The sequence below is a fragment of the Kogia breviceps genome, chromosome 5 (assembly GCF_026419965.1).
Source record: "Kogia breviceps isolate mKogBre1 chromosome 5, mKogBre1 haplotype 1, whole genome shotgun sequence".
Lineage (NCBI taxonomy): Eukaryota > Metazoa > Chordata > Mammalia > Artiodactyla > Physeteridae > Kogia > Kogia breviceps.
The window spans coordinates 83,769,451-83,788,624 of NC_081314.1; the positions used below are offsets into that span (position 1 = coordinate 83,769,451).

A 19,174-nucleotide genomic window follows, 5' to 3' on the forward strand; every position below is an offset into this window, starting at 1 on the left:
AATCTTCTTTTCCATATCTTTCTAAAAAATATATACCATGTTCCTAAAGTGGTGTCACTCTTTTGCTCAATGATTTCCTTGTGTTTATGTAATATGAACTATATTTAATAAAAGCCTTTTCCAAAAAATTGTTCAAAATATATCTAGTTTGATCTTAATACATCACTCTATCAGATTCCTTGCTCTCATTCATTCATTCAACAAATATTTGACTGCGTTCTATGTGGCAGGCTCTGCTCTAGGAATTAGAGATAGTTGTGAACAAAACAAAGCTCTGTCCTCATGGAGTTACATTATAAGAGGAGAAGCAAAAAACCAAGCAAATAACTATATAATTTAACAACAGGTAGTTATAAGTGTTATCAAGAAAAAATATCAGGATAAGGGTAGAGAGTAAAGGGGATGAACAGTGGTCAATGAAGATCTCTCGGAGAAGTTAACAGTTGAACTAAGAACTGAATGATGCAAAGGGAACAAGTAATGTAATTATTTGGGGGGAAAATGTTCCATGTGAGGGAAACAGCAAATGCAAAAAGCTCTGAGGCAGGAATCATGCCTGAGAAACAGTAAGAAAGCAAGTGTAGCTGGTGCAGAATAAGTAACAGAAAACAGTTGAAAATCATGTCTTGTCAGGGGCCAGATCATTTAGAGCTTTGTAAGACATAACAGGACTTTTGATTTTATTTCTAAGAGAAATGAAAAGCCATTGAAGAATTTTGAGCAGGAATGACATGATATGATTTAAATTTTAAAAGGATTACTCTACCTATTATGAGATGAGACTGTGGTGAGGACTGAGCGAAAGCAGGGGAAACCCGAAAAGGCCATAAAATAGTAGCCCAGGCAAGACATGTGGTGGAAGAGACATGGTCAGATTTGAGATGTATTTTTAAGGGAGAGGCAACAGAATAATCTATCTTCTCTAAGTCTCTCTGTTTCCTAAGGAATTAATCATGTTGCTTTTTCTAATTCGTAAGAAAAATGAAGCAGAAAAAGTACTGGATTTGAGAATCAAAAACCAGAGCATTAAACTTATCTATGTCTCTTACCAACTTGGAGATGTAAGGATACCACTTAAATTCTCTGGTCTCAGATATCTTCTCAGTAAAATGAAAATATTAACACTATCCTTGACTTCTTTATAGGACTCTTACGAAGGTCTAATGGGATATTTTACAGATGAAGCTTTCTAATTTTAACTTAAGCAAATTACTAGATAAACAAAAACTCTCCATTCTCTTTGTAAAACACAGATTGATACTAATGGTTCATTAAATGCTTGAAACTAATAAACTTGTAGCTAGAATACTCACACTCTCCTGCTCCCAGACTAACTAGGTGTGGGCCAGGTAGCTACAGGGATGAACACAAAATAAAACTAGAAAAAAAAAAAAATATATACACACACACACACACACACACACACACACGTATGTTCATCTATACTTTGTATATAGGTCTGTGTGTATATATATATATGTATATATATATATATATTCATCTAGATTATACACCCATGTGTATAAACTGTCAGCTGATATATATGTGTGTATATATATATAGAAAGAGAATTTATTTGCTTGTTAAAATATGTATCTCATCTGACACTGAAGTTTCCTCCTTATTCTACTTTAAACAAACAAAAACTGAAAATTGCATGTAATGAATTTGGGATGGTTTATGGATGAGAAGTTTACACAGAACTCTAATCAGAGAACCAGTGTGCAACAAAAAAATCTTGGTCATTTATCAAGTGATTTGTAAACTGATGCATATTTAAATGTTTTCATTTAAAATAAAATGTTTAAGACATATATCATTATTAATGACTTCATGCTTTAATCTCTTTTCAATTAATCAACCAACCATGTATATGCTACTTCATTCATAAGTATATCAAGTGCCTGCTATACTGGTTCTCAATATTGACTGTGCATCAGAATCTCCTGTGGGGTTCTTTTAAAAATGCAAGTGCCTAGGCCCCATTCCTAGAAACTCTGATTTTCTAAGACTGGGGTGGAGCTAGAAATCTTTCTTTTAGACAGAGTTAAGAACAAGTGGCGGGCTTCCCTGGTGGCACAGTGATTGAGAGTCCGCCTGCCGATGCAGGGGACACGGGTTCGTGCCCCCGTCCGGGAAGATCCCACATTCTGCGTAACGGCTGGGCCCATGAGCCATGGCCGCTGAGCCTGCGCGTCTGGAGCCTGTGCTCCGCAACGGGAGAGGCCATAACAGCGAGAGGCCCGCGTACCGCAAAAATAAAAAAGAACCACTGGCCTAATAGGTAGTGAGCACCCTAACAATAATAAGAAAATAAAATATAATTGTCTCCCAGAGTTCATAGTATAATAGTAGTGACAAAAAAATCTTTTTTAACCACAATAAGTTGCTAAATTCACACTATAGCAGATGCTATAAGCAAACAGAGAAGAGGGAGGAAAAAAACCTAACTCTGCCTGGGGTGGGTAGATGAGGAAGGCAGTGGTCAGAGCTGGTTTCATGTAGATGGTGTTTCAACTACAAAGTAATGAAAAGTAACTGGAATTATCTAATTATATTAAAGCTGGAAGAGATATTCTAATCCGTAGCAATAAGCTAAGAAAAGGCATTGAGATATGAGAAAATATGGTACTTTCAGGGAATACAATATATTTAGGGTATCAAGGAAATTTGGATGGAAAGGTAAACAAGGACCCCTTCTGAAAGGAACTATATAAAGATCAATTAAACAGTTTGAAGTTTAGTGTATAGAGCAGTGGTTTCAAATTGTGTTCATGGAATTCAAGTTTGGAAAAGACAGTTCATTATTGCACAAACACCTGAACAACATGGGCATTCAAATGCATACAAACTGAACTTAAAACAGATTGCAGTAAACTGATGCTATTAACCTGTTTTTTCCTGACCTTGAACAAAAATTTCTTCCACCATCTCTTTTTGAACTTCATATAGATGTGTCACTGATTATAAAGGTTGTACTTTTACTTTTTTAAGGTTAGCAAATGTTCTATGACCTGTCTATGGATAATATCATACAACAAAACCGAATATTTGAAAAAGTTTTTTATTTATTGGCTGAATAATTTATTATATTTTTTTAAATGTACACCAATAAACTACCATATTTATCTGTTTTAATAGGTGTTATTTTGCTGGGCTTTTACATAAGACTTTTGTTTATAGATCACCACTGCTCTAGGGAAACCAACATAGAATTTTTAGCAGGAAAAATGACATAATTAACATTATAATTCAGAAATAACCATTATTATAACAAAATGAATTGGAATAGGGTAAAACAAGAGGTGACAAAATCAGTTAGGAAGTGATTTCAAGAGACCAGGCAAAACACACACATGAAAGAATACTCAACATAATTAATTAGAGAAATGCAAATAAAAACTACAATGAAGTATCACCTCACACCTGTCAGAATGGCCATCATCAAAAAATCTACAAACAATAAATGCTGGAGAGAGTGTGGAGAAAAGGGAACCCTCTTGCACTGTTGGTGGGAAGGTAAACTGATACAGCCACTATGGAGAACAGTATGGAGTTTCCTTAGAAAACTAAAACTAGAACTACCATACGACCCAGCAATCCCACTACTGGGCACATACCCTGAGAAAACCACAATTCAAAAAGAGTCATGTACCACAATGTTCACTGCAGCTCTATTTACAATAGCCAGGACATGGAAGCAACCTAAGTGTCCATCAACAGATGAATGGATAAAAAAGATGTGGCACATATATACAATGGAATATTACTCAGCCATAAAAAGAAATGAAATTGAGTTATTTGTAGTGAGGTGGATGGACCTAGAGTCTGTCATACAGAGTGAAGTAAGTCAGAAAAAGAAAAACAAATACCATATGCTAACACATATATATGGAATCTAAAAAAAAAAAAAATGGTCATGAAGAACCTAGGGGCAGGACAGAAATAAAGACGCAGACCTACTAGAGAATGGACTTGAGGACACGGGGAGGGGGAAGGGTAAGCTGGGACAAAGTGAGAGAGTGGCATGGACATATATACACTACCAAATGTAAAATCGATAGCTAGTGGGAAGCAGCCGCATAGCACAGGGAGATCAGCTCTGTGCTTTGTGACCACCTAGAGGGATGGGACAGGGAGGGTGGGAGGGAGGGAGACGCAAGAAGGAAGAGATATGGGGACATATGTATATGTATCTGATTACATATACATATATATCTGATATGTATCTATAAGTTCATAAGTTTTTAAGTTCAGTATGTATACATATGTATCTGATATGTATCTATATGTAAAGCTGATTCACTTTGTTATACAGCAGAAACTAACACACCATTAAGCAATTATACACCAATAAAGATGTTAAAAAAAAAAAATGGGCACAGGTTCGTGGTGCTCCAAAACAATTACAATAGTTACATCAAAGATCAGGGATCACAGATCACAGCAAATATAATTATAATGAAAAAGTTTGAATTATTGTGAGAATTACCTAAACGTGACACAGAGACATGGAATGAGCAAATGCTGTTGGAAAAATTGTTCCAACAGAATTACTTGACGCAGGGTTGCCATAAACCTTCTATTTGTAAAAAGCACAGTATCTGCAAAGCACAATTAAGCAAAGCACAATAAAATGAGGTATGCCTGTACACTTTATGCTTTATACATTGCAGTATTCAAGGCTCAAATTGTCCCAAATTTGGCCAATGTGAACTCCTTGAAGTTGACCCCTGTATCCACACAATCCCAGTGGTATTGAAAGCATTCCTGCTTTCTGGCATAGCAAGAGGTATCAAGCTCATCTCGTAAATTTCCTGCCCCAGACCTAGAACAAGCCATTCTTTTCAAGGAGCCTTTCTTCCTTTTGTTGGGAAATGGCTTTCAGAGACTATGATCAGCACTGGGGATGCTCACTTCTACCAGACTCTCATTATTTCTATGCCCTCTCAGTAAATAAAGCTAGGAAATATGTGAATTTCAGAAAGAAAACTACATCATGCATTCATATGGATATTTCCAATTTAAGTGAAAAATTAAATCATCAATTATCACATTTGTATCCCTTTGCTTTCACACTGAAAATCTTAGTTTTAATGACATTGATTGCGTATTTGCTTATGCATATACATAACATATACATATATAATGTATATTATGTGTAAAATAGTTTCAAAGCTACAATACTAGTATTACTACTAACATAGAACTATCAATTATGGGACTTCCCTGCTGGTCCAGTGGCTAGGACTCCAAGCTTTCACTTGCATGCTTTCACCTGCACAAGCTGTGTGGTCAAAAAAAAAAAAGAACTATGAATTGCAACTGAATATTTCATTGTAATTCTTTTTGCTCTTTAGGATATACCTCACCATGGAGGTCCATTAAAAGTTTGAGTTTTAATGTCATTTGAAATAATTGGTTTTTTCTGTGTGGTTTATACTATCAATTTTATATACTCCTAGGTTCATTTGTATCCATTTCTTTCAGATTTGTAGGAGTTTTTTTCCTTTTTGATCCAAATTTTTTAATTATATGAAATGTTCACATGGTTCCAAAATCAAAACTATAAAACAAGGTGCAGTCAGAGAAGCTTTTTAAACACTTCTTGTCCCTCCTTTTCACAATAAAGGTGTTTTCTAAGGTTATGAAATTGGACTGAATTGTTAAAAAGAACCTGATACCAGAGAGGGATTCAACAGAGTGCATTGTTAGTAAAAGTTACAGGGGGAAATTACATGTTAATGAAATAAGCCTTATTCAAATCAGTAAACATGTTATAGATCCAAAATAAATTTTACACACACACACACACACACACACACACACACAAAAAAGAAGAGACCAGGCAAGAAAATATGGTGGAATGAACAAGTACTGGAGATGGTGAGAAGGGAATAAATTGTAAAAATACTAAGGAAATAGGATAGAATTTGACAACCAATCAAATAATAGAGAGGAAGATGGTTTTCAAAAGAGCAGATTCTTGATTTGTACTTTAATTTTGGCCATATTGAAAAGGTAGAAGTACTCAGAAGGTACCAACTGCTTAGTACTCAGAATAGAATGTTCTTTGCACATCTAATCAGTGAGTCCAAATTAATTCCCCATTTTAGTAAGAGTTTTAATTTTGGAGTTTCCTTAATGCATCTTTACATATTTTATTACAGTCCAGGTAACAAAGTCATATAACCACTTTTTAAAATTAATAACTATATTCCTATCTAAAGATGTCACAGAACTTTCCCCATTTAGTGAGATTTCAATACTATTAGTATTCAGCTCACATAGCTTTCTATCTGTATAATTTCTTTGAATATTCTTACCTAATATTTTGTAACCCACTGGTTATAGTCATTCCACAAAGAACAAGGTGATTTTAAAACTTTAACAATCATATAAATATGCATTTCATTGCCTTTTCCAACTTATACATTGCCTTCACCTAATTGTCTTGTTTGATCTTCCCGACTACCCTCTTAGGTAAGAAGAGCAGAAATACTTATTACCATACTACAGATGAGAAAATCAAGTCACAAGGCAGATAAATGGCTTTCCAAAGAATATGTGGCTGGCAAGTGGCAGAGCTTTAAATAAAATACAAATTTTCTGATTCCTAGGCCAGTGCTCTTCCTACCATCCCATATGTTTTTGAAGTAATACATATTTAACTTCTGCCACTTTGCACGACTGTCTTGCCTAAATAAATAGGAAGGTGATTATCTATCCCATTCTATTGCATTCACCCATTTCCCCTGAAATGTTTTACTTAAAACCTTCTCTACCAGTTTATACCATCAACAGTCCAATGCCATTCTGTTTCAGAAATTTATCTTTTCTATATCAAGTTTACCTCTACTAAAACTATCCTGCATTACTATCACATTCATGAACTGAGAGACTTTGGAAATTTTTTAAGATTCTTGGAATGGTAATAGTAATACATCAAAGATTAGAGAAACAGGGCCTAAGTCCCCTGATTAGCAGTTCAAATTTGGCCTTTAGGACCCTTTCACATTATTTGCCTCATGACCACTATTAAGCTCCTCACTAATCTGACAAAATATCTATTATTTCAAAGTGAGGACAAAATTGTATACAACTTTGTATACAAAATTGTACTGTATACAAATTTCACAGGGTAGATTAGAATTAAATCTGTTTATCTAACCTAATTCTAAATAAACTTGCTTTTATGTAATCTAATTTATAATATTTTAATAATTACATATTTGTTTTTATAATCACCCTACTGGGGACAGACATTAAGGGAATAATTGAAACTTATCCCATTACACATAATCTGTTTACTACAAAAATAATTTTAATAATTTCAAAAAAGTTTGTGTTGAATTACTGAAAAATTTAATACTTAATTTCCAAAATTTACTATTTCTTCTCATGTATTCAAACACATTTATAAAACTATTCATCTGCATCATATGAATGACTTGGTAACTTTCTTACCGCACATGACAGGTCAAAAGCACATTCTTAGGCTACCCCCCAAAAAAGGACAATAAAAATTATAAAACACTTGATGTCAGAAAATAAAACAATTATCTCTATATATTAACACAATGCTTGTTTTGTAAATTCTCATCTCTCCCCATCAGAAACTCTTTCTTTTGCTTATTTATTAGAAGTTCAATATTAAAGTATAATTACCGAAAATGCTTCCTCACTAAACCAGAACACAGGCTATTTTTGAGTTCTTACAAGTATTAAGCCCATAGCATTTGTTTGTTTGTTTATTAAGAATTTTAGAATCTGGGTGTGTTTTTATTCAGAATTTTAAACACTGCCATTAGATATTTTTAAATGGACATATTCATCTAGCTCCTATCTACTTAATTCTAGCAACATCTTAATAGCTTTAATCATTTTATACTGAACAGTGAAATAAAATTAGTTTCTCTGAATGACAGCATGGGATTAACTATACATAAATATTAAATTTAAAAAGTAGTTCATTAATGGGCCTTAATATTATCTTGCATAGTCTACTTTTTATGTTTGCTTATTTCCCTCTTAAACTATACTGCTTTTTAAGTTGATGCCTGGAATATCTTAATTCAAACTGACCTACCCACAAAATTCTCTGCACCAGACTCTCTGATACTGGCATCTCAACAATTTCCAGCCCCTAGAGTGTGTGTTTTAATTCTTTCCTCACAGCAGTAAAATAAAGAAATAATAAGCTTTAAGCCAATTCAAAACTTACCTTACAAATCTGGAAATAGTCTGAAGTCAAGGTTTCCTGAATCTCCTCTCTGAGAACCCCTGCAGTCCCTCCTGGATGCATGGAACCACTTCCAGCCCCGCCACCACTGTTACTGCCACTGCTGCTACTACTGCCAGGGGAGGAGGCAGTTAAGCCATCCAAAACTTTTCGGAAATTAAACTTCTTCATTTTAAAAACTGTTGAGAAATTCAAAGGAAAGGGTGATTTAACACATGGAATTATACGTGGGTAAAAGTGTTTAGCTTTTCATCAGTCATGGCAGTAGCCAGTCCGCATTTTACGAGCATTGGCTTGAAATGAGTTTTAAAAAAGGAAAAAAATCAACCTTTGGTCAAATTTTAATTCTAAAAAGCATATCCTTCAAAAAGAAAAAGAAAGCACAACTCCAAAAACACCAGTATTCCCTCCTCAGACACCAAATTTTCAAGGGCTTTATCCCCAGCTGTAGCTACGCTTTATCAGCACCGGGGTAAAAATAAAAGGCAGTGTCATCATCGTCATTAGCATTATATCATCATTATTATACAATCAAACCAGAGTCCATCAGACCAAGACTCTCTTTCTTAAAGGCGGGCTTTCCTCCTAAAGGTTGAGCTCAGAGTATTTTATTTTCAGAAAAATGGTGGTGGGGGAGAGCTCGTATTTATTCTGCCACCACATTCTGGGCTCTCCCTCATCATCTTCAACCCTCCCTTTTTCTCAACAGGAAACGCGGGGTGGTGAGGGGGCCTTTTTCCATTTCCACCCGAAACAGCCCAGACCCCAAAACACCTGCAGGTGACCCACAGCAACAGCCGACGGGAGGGGCCAGCAGCGGCGCCGACTGCCTCCGCTTCCCGCTCCGTCTCCCCCTTCCCTCCCCGAGTCTCTGCCCCCACCCCCCGGCTCTCACCCTCCACACCACCACCACCACCACCACCCGCCCCGCTCTGCCCGCAGCTGCAGCCTCGCTAGCCCGCCCGTCCGCTCTCCCCGCAGCACGGCGGTGGCTCTTGAGGGACATGAGGTAGTGGTGACGACGGTTGCGGCCCGAGTCCCGCCACAGCCTGCTGGGCAACGAGAGCCGCTGCTCCCGCGGTCCCTCCCCGGGCCGAGCGCCTAGGCGCCGGGCTCTCGCCCGCGGGCGCGCTAACACGCAACCACCCTCACATAGACATTCGCGCGCCCAGCCGAATCACACGCAAACACCCTCACGCACACATACGCGCGCCGGCGCTCACGCGCACAGACACACACATAGGTGTGAGGGAGCCGCGCCTGGACGGCGGCGTCGGCGTCCCAGAGGGATGACTGACTCCCGACTTAGGCACCTTCCTCAGCCGCCACTATCCGCCTGCCAGCCCGGAAAGCTGGGGGTGCGGAGGGAGGTGGGCTCTCAGGCGTCGGTCCGGCCCGGCTCCGGCAGCTCCTCCAGTCCCTCTGGTAGCGGCGCCCGGCGCTCTCCAAGGTCCTATCGGAGCAGGCAGTCTCCACCGCAGGCTCCGCCCTCCCGCCGTGGGAGGCAAGCCCCGCCCCCGAACCACCCCCTCGCTCGCCCGCCCCTTCTCCCCTGGCTGCTAGGGGCCCGCGAAAGGGGCGGAGAGCTCTGGTACGTCAAAGGGCGGGAGTAGCCTCGGCTCCAATCCTAGGCTCCAAATAGCCAAGTTCCGCGGTGCGAGGCGCGGAAGAAATTTGTGGATAGGTCGAAAGAAGAGCCAATGAAAGGGGGAGGGGAAAATTTAGAAAGGCAGGTGAAGTATTTGATTGACAGCGGTATTGGCCACTATGCTGGGGGGCCGTGCTTTGGGGGCTGTAATTGCCGCTACCTGTTGAAGGACTCAAGTGTGAATCAATAGAATGCCCGGAAGCGTGAGAATCTGGGCACCTTCAGGGCTACAGGAAAGGGTTTCCCTAGGTCTGACTCTGGACAATATTGTGATTTGGGCAAGTATTTTGCAGTTTACCACCTCTGAGCCTCTTCCCGCTCTCCAGGTGTATCTATGGGCTCCCCTCACTGCCATGCTACTTGCATAATTGTTTAACAGGTCACATCTGACAAATGGAATGTTATTGCAATAGAGTTTTGGAATATACAGCCTTTTAGATCCTGAGGAATGAATCGCTCACCTTGTTCCAATAGGTAGACTTGTCCCTTCCCCCCATTTTCATATATACAAAAAAAAATTTTAAGAAACATCTCTCACTTAGTAAGCCATGTCAAAAATATTTTTAAGCTTTTTCTATGAGTCACAATAATCATTTTGAAAGATGTATGGGAAGATGTGGTTCTGAGTCCTAACTTGCTACTGAATTTGGGGAATTTGAGACCTCGATTTCTTCATCTCCGAAAATGAAGGGCAGCTCAAGGGACCATAGCCAGCTGTAGACTACAATCTGGGCAATGCAACAGAGCTTATTAGTAATCATCCCATATATTCTTACATTTTAGAGATCTTCTAGGATAACCTCTTCTTTTTCTTTCTTTTCTTTTGTCTCTTTTTTTTTTCCTTTGGAAGAAGGGAATGGAAGGGATGAGGGATGAAAGGGGAGACCTGAAAGAGAAATGAGTTGTCCAAGGTCACATAGCAAGGAAATGGCAGAGATGGAATAGAGCCCAGTTTTTTTGGATCCTCAGCTCAATGCTCATGTTCTCTTTTTTATTTTTTTAGTACTATTTTACTCCCTTGGAGACCTCCCAAGGACCCCTCCAATACTGCCTAGTAGTCTCTTATTGCCACAGCTACAAAGAAATGGTCTTGTAGTCAGACATGGTATTGTGTATTTCTCCTATCTTATTCAGCACCTGACACAATGTTTCACACATAAGAGGTGCTTAAAGGGTTTTGAACAATTGGGTTATTGGCAGTTATTAGTAAAAGATTTATGAGATGGCACCCAATTATATCTGGTTTTGGAGGGGTAAAAATAAGGGTGAAGCAAATTCCATGTCTGATGTAAACCCATTTTAGTAGGGTTCCAAATTTTATATTGGATTCCTAACAATGTGTATCTGTCCTTACTCTCTTTTTCTTCTCTTCTTCCTGGCCCATTTCACTTCTAAGCATGGGTGTCTATTGAGGCTGAAGAGTTTGCTTTCCTCTTTTTTATGTCTTGCTTTTCTTTTAAAAAGGGGAGAGGGGAATTGCTTCAACTCTTTGAGAAGTAGGCATTGTGGTCTAAAATAATGGATTTAGATGCCCTCCTTTCCTTCATCAGAAAGTCTATTGGCAACTCCTTAATTTTCAAATAAAGGGAAACAAACCTATAGCAAATGATCGTTTGGTCTTTTGATGAGAATGAAGAAAGAAGATATCCTAATTTAGCAAAGTGAGAGGTAATGTTTTCAAGAAAACCCCCTAAGCTGCTAATCACTAACATTATACTATCTTAGCAAACTAAGTGGTGGTTTTATTCTAAAAATTATGGGAGAACTGAGAATGAAAAAGCACACAAAACAGATTGACAAAGACTCTGCTTGAGGACCTGGAGGGAATTCACTGGCTTTCTTGAGTTAAAAAGAGGTGACAGGGTAGATAGCTCTTCAGATGGGACAACAAATAGGAATGGGAAGTGGAAGAAAAGTCATCAGAATATATAAATGTTTTCAAACAAATATTAGAAACCTAAAAAATATGACTAGAATAATGAGAGTGTGGACTCTGAGGCTATCCTAAATATTCTTCTTCCTCCACAGTAGATACGTAGCACAGTGTCTTATACATAGTAAGTGCTCAGTAAATATTAATTTGAATAAATTATAGCAAGTAAAAATCTTCACATAATTGTAGTCTCACAGAGAGAGAGAGAGAGAGAGAGAGAGAGAGACACTGGGGACAAAGGATATTATGATGCCAGTTTACAAACTGTGAGCAAAAGATAGAAATGAGCAAGAGACAGGGTGAATTATGTACATGAGGAGACAGCATAAACATTTATAGCCTAAAAATCTTAATAGGTAAGAGAAGCATAGTGAAATATCTATGGAGGCAAATTCCATTCTTAATTAATTAAAGAGAAATAAGATGTTATTCTATAAACAATCTGGTAAAGGGGATGAGACCAGACTATGAAATATATCTTATAAATAATATAGAGAACTTTAGAATTGAGTCAGGTACTAAAATTGTAGAACTTTTTTCTTTCTACTGCAAACTAGAATACCTCATGGAGTGGAGTTTCTGATAAGCCATGATGTTTTCCTAAAATGAAACGTTTGAAGAACTTCAAGAAAGAAAAATAGCCTAATTTGGTCCTTGGAGAAAAGTTATCAGATCATTTAAACAAATCTAATACATTAGAAGGGTTTTTCAGATATATGTTTAAAATATATTACAACTCACTTTATGGGTTTGTTATCTTGGCTTCAAGCCAACAACGAAGCTAACAGATGCTGCTTTTCCACACCCCAAAAATAATCAAATAATTGTAGAAAGTATGTATGTGTGTGGCACTTCACACAGAGAAGACTTACTAAACTGACTAGGCTTGGAGAAAACTAAGCCAAATTGACAAAACGCAGGTAAATGGTCCATCATACATAAAAATGATAAATTCTACCACTTATTTAGCACCTGTATGCCAAACAGTATACTATGAAATTTATAAGCATCTTTTTAAACTTCATCCTTACTGTAACTCTATGAGATAGGTATTATCCCCATTTCACATGTGAAGAAATTTGTGACTCAAAAACATTTGAGAAGTTCACCTAAGTTCACTTACGTATATAACCCAGTCTTCAAATTCAAGGCTAACTTCTAAGATTATGCTCTTAATCACTGCCCTATCACTAAGTAGAGGATTAAATAGAAACAGGAACAGGAGAAGTGTGGGGGTCAATTCCTCTGAAGTAGTGAATATATGTGTATTAGTTTGCTAGGGATGCCATAACAAAATACTACAGACTGGGTGGCTTAAAGAACAGAAACTAAGTATCTCACAGTTCTGGAGGCTAGAAGTCCAAGATCAAAGTGTCAGCAGGGCTGGTTTCTTCTGAGGCCTCTCTCCTTGGCTTGTATATTACTTCCTTCTTACTGTATCCTCACATGGTCTTTCTTCTGTGGTGTGCATCAGTGGTGTCTCTGTGTGTCCAAATTTTCTTCTATAAGGACACCATTCAGATTGGATTAAGGCCCACCCTAATGGCCTCATTTTAACTTACTCTCTTAAAGGCCCTATCTCCAAATACAGTCACATTCTGAGGTACTGGGTGTTAGGGCTTCAAATAAGAATTTGGGGGTAGGAGGGACACAATTCAGCCCATAATAATGTGACAATCAAATTCAAGGTTCTTTGAGGAGAGCGTCTATTATGACCTGGGACTGTGTAAACAATTTTACATTTCATTTCTTATTTAATTCTCACAACAGTCACGTATGGTAGCTATTGATAACTATTTTACAGGTGAGTAAATGGAAGCAAAGAAGGGTTAAGTAGTATGCCCAATTCATACATTTAGTAGGTTGTGAAATAGGAATTTGGACTCCTCTAAATCATACCTCAAAGCTCTTTCCTCATGCTGTTAGCTTTCTTTAGAGAAAAAAAAGAAATCCCATTATATAGATATTTGATATCAGAAAAAGAAATTATTATAGAATATAAATATTAGGATAGGGCTTCCCTGGTGGTGCAGTGGTTGAGAGTCCGCCTGCCGATGCAGGGGACACGGGTTCGTGCCCCGGTCCGGGAAGATCCCGCATGCCGCAGAGCAGCTGGGCGCGTGAACCATGGCCGCTGAGCCTGCGCGTCTGGAGCCTGTGCTCCGCAACGGGAGAGGCCACAGCAGTGAGAGGCCCGCGTACCGCAAAAAATAATTAGGATAAAACAGACAGAAGAGATAAAAGAAAGGAAAAATATATGCTAAGCAGTTTGGATACTAGACCTAAAAAGACATTTGAGAGTTGGCGGGGGAGGGAGAACTAGCAGCAGAGAACATTTGGGATGGCAAGATAATAGGAAGTCTTACCTCACAATAAATCTCAGTATAATTTGAAGTATATTAAGAGTCCCAGAGGAGCATTCCCACCAAAACAGAAGAAGATCAGTTATTCCGTAACTAATTAGACATTGCTCAGAGAGGCTGTAGTCTCAGAAATATCGTAACAGCTGGATGATGACGCAAGACTTACCATAAGGCCAGGCTGGGAATTATTTACATTAGCAAGTGTGAACGTTTCCAATCTGCTTACCAGAGATACTGGCTTTTGGACTGAGCAACCTAGCTTATCACCCGTTTCTGACTCCTCAGTCAAGTTATAGCACCATCCTTTAGTATTTGCCAGTCTAGGAATTAGAATTTCATTAAGAGAACACAGTTGAAAAACAGGTTCGACCTATAGCCTTTCTGGGAAAACTTTCAAAAGGATTAGGAATTATATTTCCTTCCTTCTTCGTCTGACTTTTTTCTGACTTTATTATACATCCTTCAGGAGGAGTACTGATTGGTAATTGTCAGCTTTCTGTCATATGGCAGGAAATAGCAACCAGCATTAAAATCCCTTATTGAGCCTACTCCAAGCCCACAAATGGAGAAACCACAGGGTTAATTAAATAATGTCATAGCCCTCATGGGTTTTAGATAAACAGGCAAGTGTCATTAGGATAGACCCAAAACATACAAAGTAAGGCTCAGCACACAATCAATGACAGAATTGCAAACAGAACTCATGCCTTCTAGGGCAAAACGCAAATATTTGCCATTAAACATGTTATTAAAGTCAGCTCTTCGTGCATATTTAAAAATAGATTGTCACATATCCATCCATCACGTTGGGATGTGGTAGGAGAAAGGGCTTTAGTCTTGAGACAGGACTAAGTTTTCTAACTGAAGCACTAACAAGTCCTTTCAGCCTCCTACCCTCAGTTTTTCCTTTACATATGTAAGTTATTTTAAGAAAAATATGGGATTATGTATGAATTTGTAGAATGCAAACCACTATACAAATACCTTGTTATTATTTTCATTATTCTTTTGCTTTAGTGAAACAGTTTATAGAAACTTACTTTAGAGTTGAATTTATTTTCCCATTATTATTAATATAAAAGATGCTTGTGTCTCTGGATTTACTGTTGCTGAAATTGAAGGAGAGGTTTGGACTAGATGATCTTTAAGGTTCTTTCCAATCCAGAATTCTGTCTTTATATAATTTATTTAGTCAAGGTTCACTGCATTCTCTTCCTAAATACTATAAAGCATCATTGAAAAAGTAATTTAAAAGATATCCATTTAGATACAGGCCAACAGAGTTGAACTGCAGCCTACAGTAGGCAAAAAAACACAGGAATCCTAAAAACCTTCTGTCTACCAGACATACTTGAAGATCACATTTTTAATTAATATTTCTATTTATATGAATGTCATATATGTCTGATTATAAAAGTAAGGTGTGCTTGTTATAGAAACTTTAGAAAATTTAAGCATTTATTTCTAGTCCATTTCAGGACATTTTTGAACAAACTGGAAGTGTCCAGTATATACCACTTCGATTTTAGTTTTTTTTTTAACTAAACATTTTGTTGTGAACTCAAAATTTTGTGTTCTGCATTTCATTAAATATTCTTCAGAAATACTGTTTTGAATGTCAGTATATATTCAGTCATACAGATATTTACACAATGTATTTAATCATTTCCACATTCTTGGATATTTCATTTATTTCTAATTTTACACTATTATAAATGATAATGGAGAGAAGACTTTTATACTAGATCTTTGGCAAAGTTTCAGATCTTTTTTTCATAAATGTGCCTCGTATATTAAATTTTTGCATGATATTAATTCCTCAGACAGGTTCAATCAACCTTCAATCAGATTTTTTAGGGGATATTACTGTGTCAAAATAATATGTCTTCATACTTATTTCTACATTTTATTTTTAAAAGGTTGCACCCTCATTATACCCTCATTATAAGCTTATGTTCCTGTGGAGAACTCATATTACAATAAACATTTTTGTAAAGTGATATCCCATACCAGCTACATTGACGTTTTTGTTTAGATGTTGAAAAAAATTCAGAAGGTTTTAAAATTGTAAGAATTGGCAAGCATAATCAACTAAACAGAGCAGAAAAACATGACAAGGTAAAACATATAATTTCAGTAATGCTTGTAATTTCAGTTTGGAGGAAGAATATATAAACGTTTTCATAGAACTTTAAACTTAGAAAGAAACAGCAATTCACATGTTTGATTTTGAAATTTAAGAAATAATAACACAGGGGCTTCCCTGGTGGCACAGTGGTTAAGAATCCACTTGCCAATGCACAGGACACAGGTTCGAGCCCTGGTCTGGGAAGATCCCACATGCTGGGGAGCAACTAAGCCCGTGCACCACAGCTACTGAGCCTGCATTCTAGAGCCCTCGAGCCACAACTACTGCAACCCACGCACCACAACTACTGAAGCCTGCACGCCTAGAGCCCATGCTCTGCAACAAGAGAAGCCACAGCAATGAGAAGCCCATGCACCGCAATGAAAAGTAGCGCCTGCTCACCGCAACTAAAGAAAGCCCACACGCAGCAGCGAAGACCCGATGCAGCCAAAAATAAATAAATTAATTATTTTTTTAAAAAAAGAAATAATACAAACCTCCATTCAATTATATCAACAAATTAAAATTATAATTTTGTCATATGCTATTGTTATTTGAGGAGGAAAATGAGAAAATAAGCACAGGGAGAGCTTAAAGGATAAAAAAGAAATACAGATAGGCCTACAGAATCATAATTTCACAGGAAAACAACCAAATCTTAAAAGAATATTTAAGGCTTTTAAAAATAGTTCGGATTTTTGCCACTATAGACTAAATAGAGATGTGAACTCTTGGAATTTGTCATACAAATTGAACAGGAGCAAAAGATTCAGACCACAGACCGTAGATGCTCTGACCCTAATGTAGATGATAACAACTATAAAGTGTTGACAGCCTTTCCTGGGTTTGGAATATGGAGATAAGTGGAAACAGTTTCTTTTATGACCAGCCTCTTGTTTCCTGAAGCTTTGATTCACCATGACTCGTGATGCTTGGACCAATTTAAGTAGGAATATGCATTGTTTTTGTGATGGCAATCACAAAATTTAATAATGCCATTACTTAATTTTTTATAATGGCTAACAAAGGGTTAAGATAAGATTTTTGTAATATGGACAATAAAATGTCCATATTAGTTATTAGCTCTGCAAAAATTGGCACCCTAGAATTTCAGAGTATAAGCCAGCGTGCCGGCATGACTTTGCTTTCCCATAAACAAAAGTTCCCAAAGAAAGGAGAGTAGAAGGATGAGTGACTTCTTGTCTGCCCAGTTGCAGACTCTAAGACAAGAGAAAACGTGTAAGTGTGTCATCTCTGGCCCTACAGGATAAGCTCTCCCTTTCAATCAGTTCCTTGGCTAGCTTGGGCTGACAAAACTGTTGTTCTCTTAACTTTTGCAAAGTAGAGGAACCTTACAAGTATTTTTTCAGTAACATCCAGAGTGATTTATGGCTTCTTCTAGCTCTCCTCAGTTAGAAAAACAAATTTTATTTCTCTGCATCTCGCCTTCCTCCCCATTATCACACTCTCTATTGTCTTCAGCCATAATCCTTTATTTAATGCAAATATTACTTTGTTTTGCATAGTTTTTCAAGCATGTCTGTGTCTATCTAATGTTCTTTAATTATGGAGACCAAATTTCTTGGATTTTTTGGAACAGTTTCTATTTAAAATATTCTATGCCACTCTTCTCACAAACCATTAAAACCACTTCAAAAAACTTTCCAGCTACTCAACAAATACCACTGTTTTCCATGATGCCATTTTAAAATTAGGCAAAACCTGTGGAGAAGGAGGATACACAATAATATATTTTTAAGAGCAGAAACTCTGATTTCAGACAGACCTGAAATCAGGTCTGCTACTTATTCTGCATAAGACCTTGGACAAGTTATTTATCTTTTCTGTGTTTCAATTTTCTTATCTACAAAAGGAAGATAAACTTACCAACCTCATAGGATGGTTGTAAAGATCAAGTGAGAGAATTCATGCTGGCACTCAGTACACTGCCTGGCACACAGGAAACCCTCTATACATGTTAGTTATTATTTTTTCAGCACCAGAAGTCTCATATGAATATTGGTGATCATAAAAGAATTGTAAGAAAAAAATTTAATTCTACTGCTAAAGTAAAATATCTTAACATGAAAACTACTAAAATGCTGTTGTGATTAGGACCTTGGGAAGTAGGCAGCTGGGTATTTGTAGGTTAATAATTAACTAGCCCTTTGGAAAGGAAATCGTCATAGAAATCTAAGCTTGGCTGGGTTCAGTTGGGGAGGCCCAGAATGGTAAATCTTGGAAAATAGGCAATTAACTTAGTCATATTAGCTTTTTAATGAACATTGTATCCTTAAGTCACAACTTAATGAGAACTTGCTAGTGAAATAAGGCAAAGCAAAATGTATCTATAGATCAAAGATGGTTGAATATGTTTAAAGGTTTTCAACAAGGAAACATTGTTCCTCCAAACAGAAAGAAAATGTATAAACTCAGTCTCTCTTTGTCCAAACTCTGGATGGAGAAAAGTTGTTGCTGTTATTGTTTACTTGCTTACTCTTTGTTGTAGTTTTGTGTTTTGTCTTTTTCTCCTCATTAACAACTTTTGGAAATTGGAATAACCATTGGCAGCCACTGGGTATTATAAACTCTTTCCTGATAATCCACATGAAGTACTCAGAGACTTGCCAAGAAATGCTGGAAAAAAACTGGAAATAATAAATAATTATTAAGCAAGCAGAGTTCTTTAAACAAGTATGCAGAGAATAATGTGCCATCATTTCAACAGCGGATGATGAAATTGACAATGCAAATATTGTATTAACTAATAAATCTCTTGGCTGAATTTTTAAATTTCTCTTCACGTAATTGTATACTTTTTAAATGAAAGTTTTATACATTATATGTATAATCTAATGTG

The 19,174-nt window shown here is 37.2% G+C and overlaps 1 protein-coding gene across 22 annotated transcripts in view; it reads right to left on the bottom strand.

Moving 5' to 3' along the window:
* The window catches only part of STXBP5L (syntaxin binding protein 5L), a 422,914-nt gene that overhangs the window by 372,767 nt on the left and 30,973 nt on the right, over positions 1 to 19,174 (bottom strand). For 5 of the 22 annotated variants that reach the window (XM_067034519.1, XM_067034515.1, XM_067034512.1 and 2 more), the window contains exons 1-2: positions 9,556 to 9,718; positions 8,225 to 8,421 (exon numbers count right to left, since the gene is read on the bottom strand). In XM_067034519.1, the coding sequence (XP_066890620.1) occupies positions 8,225 to 8,413 (189 nt within the window). In that variant the 5' untranslated portion in view covers positions 8,414 to 8,421; positions 9,556 to 9,718. The other 17 variants (XM_059065413.2, XM_067034507.1, XM_067034510.1 and 14 more) reach the window with 7 other exon arrangements.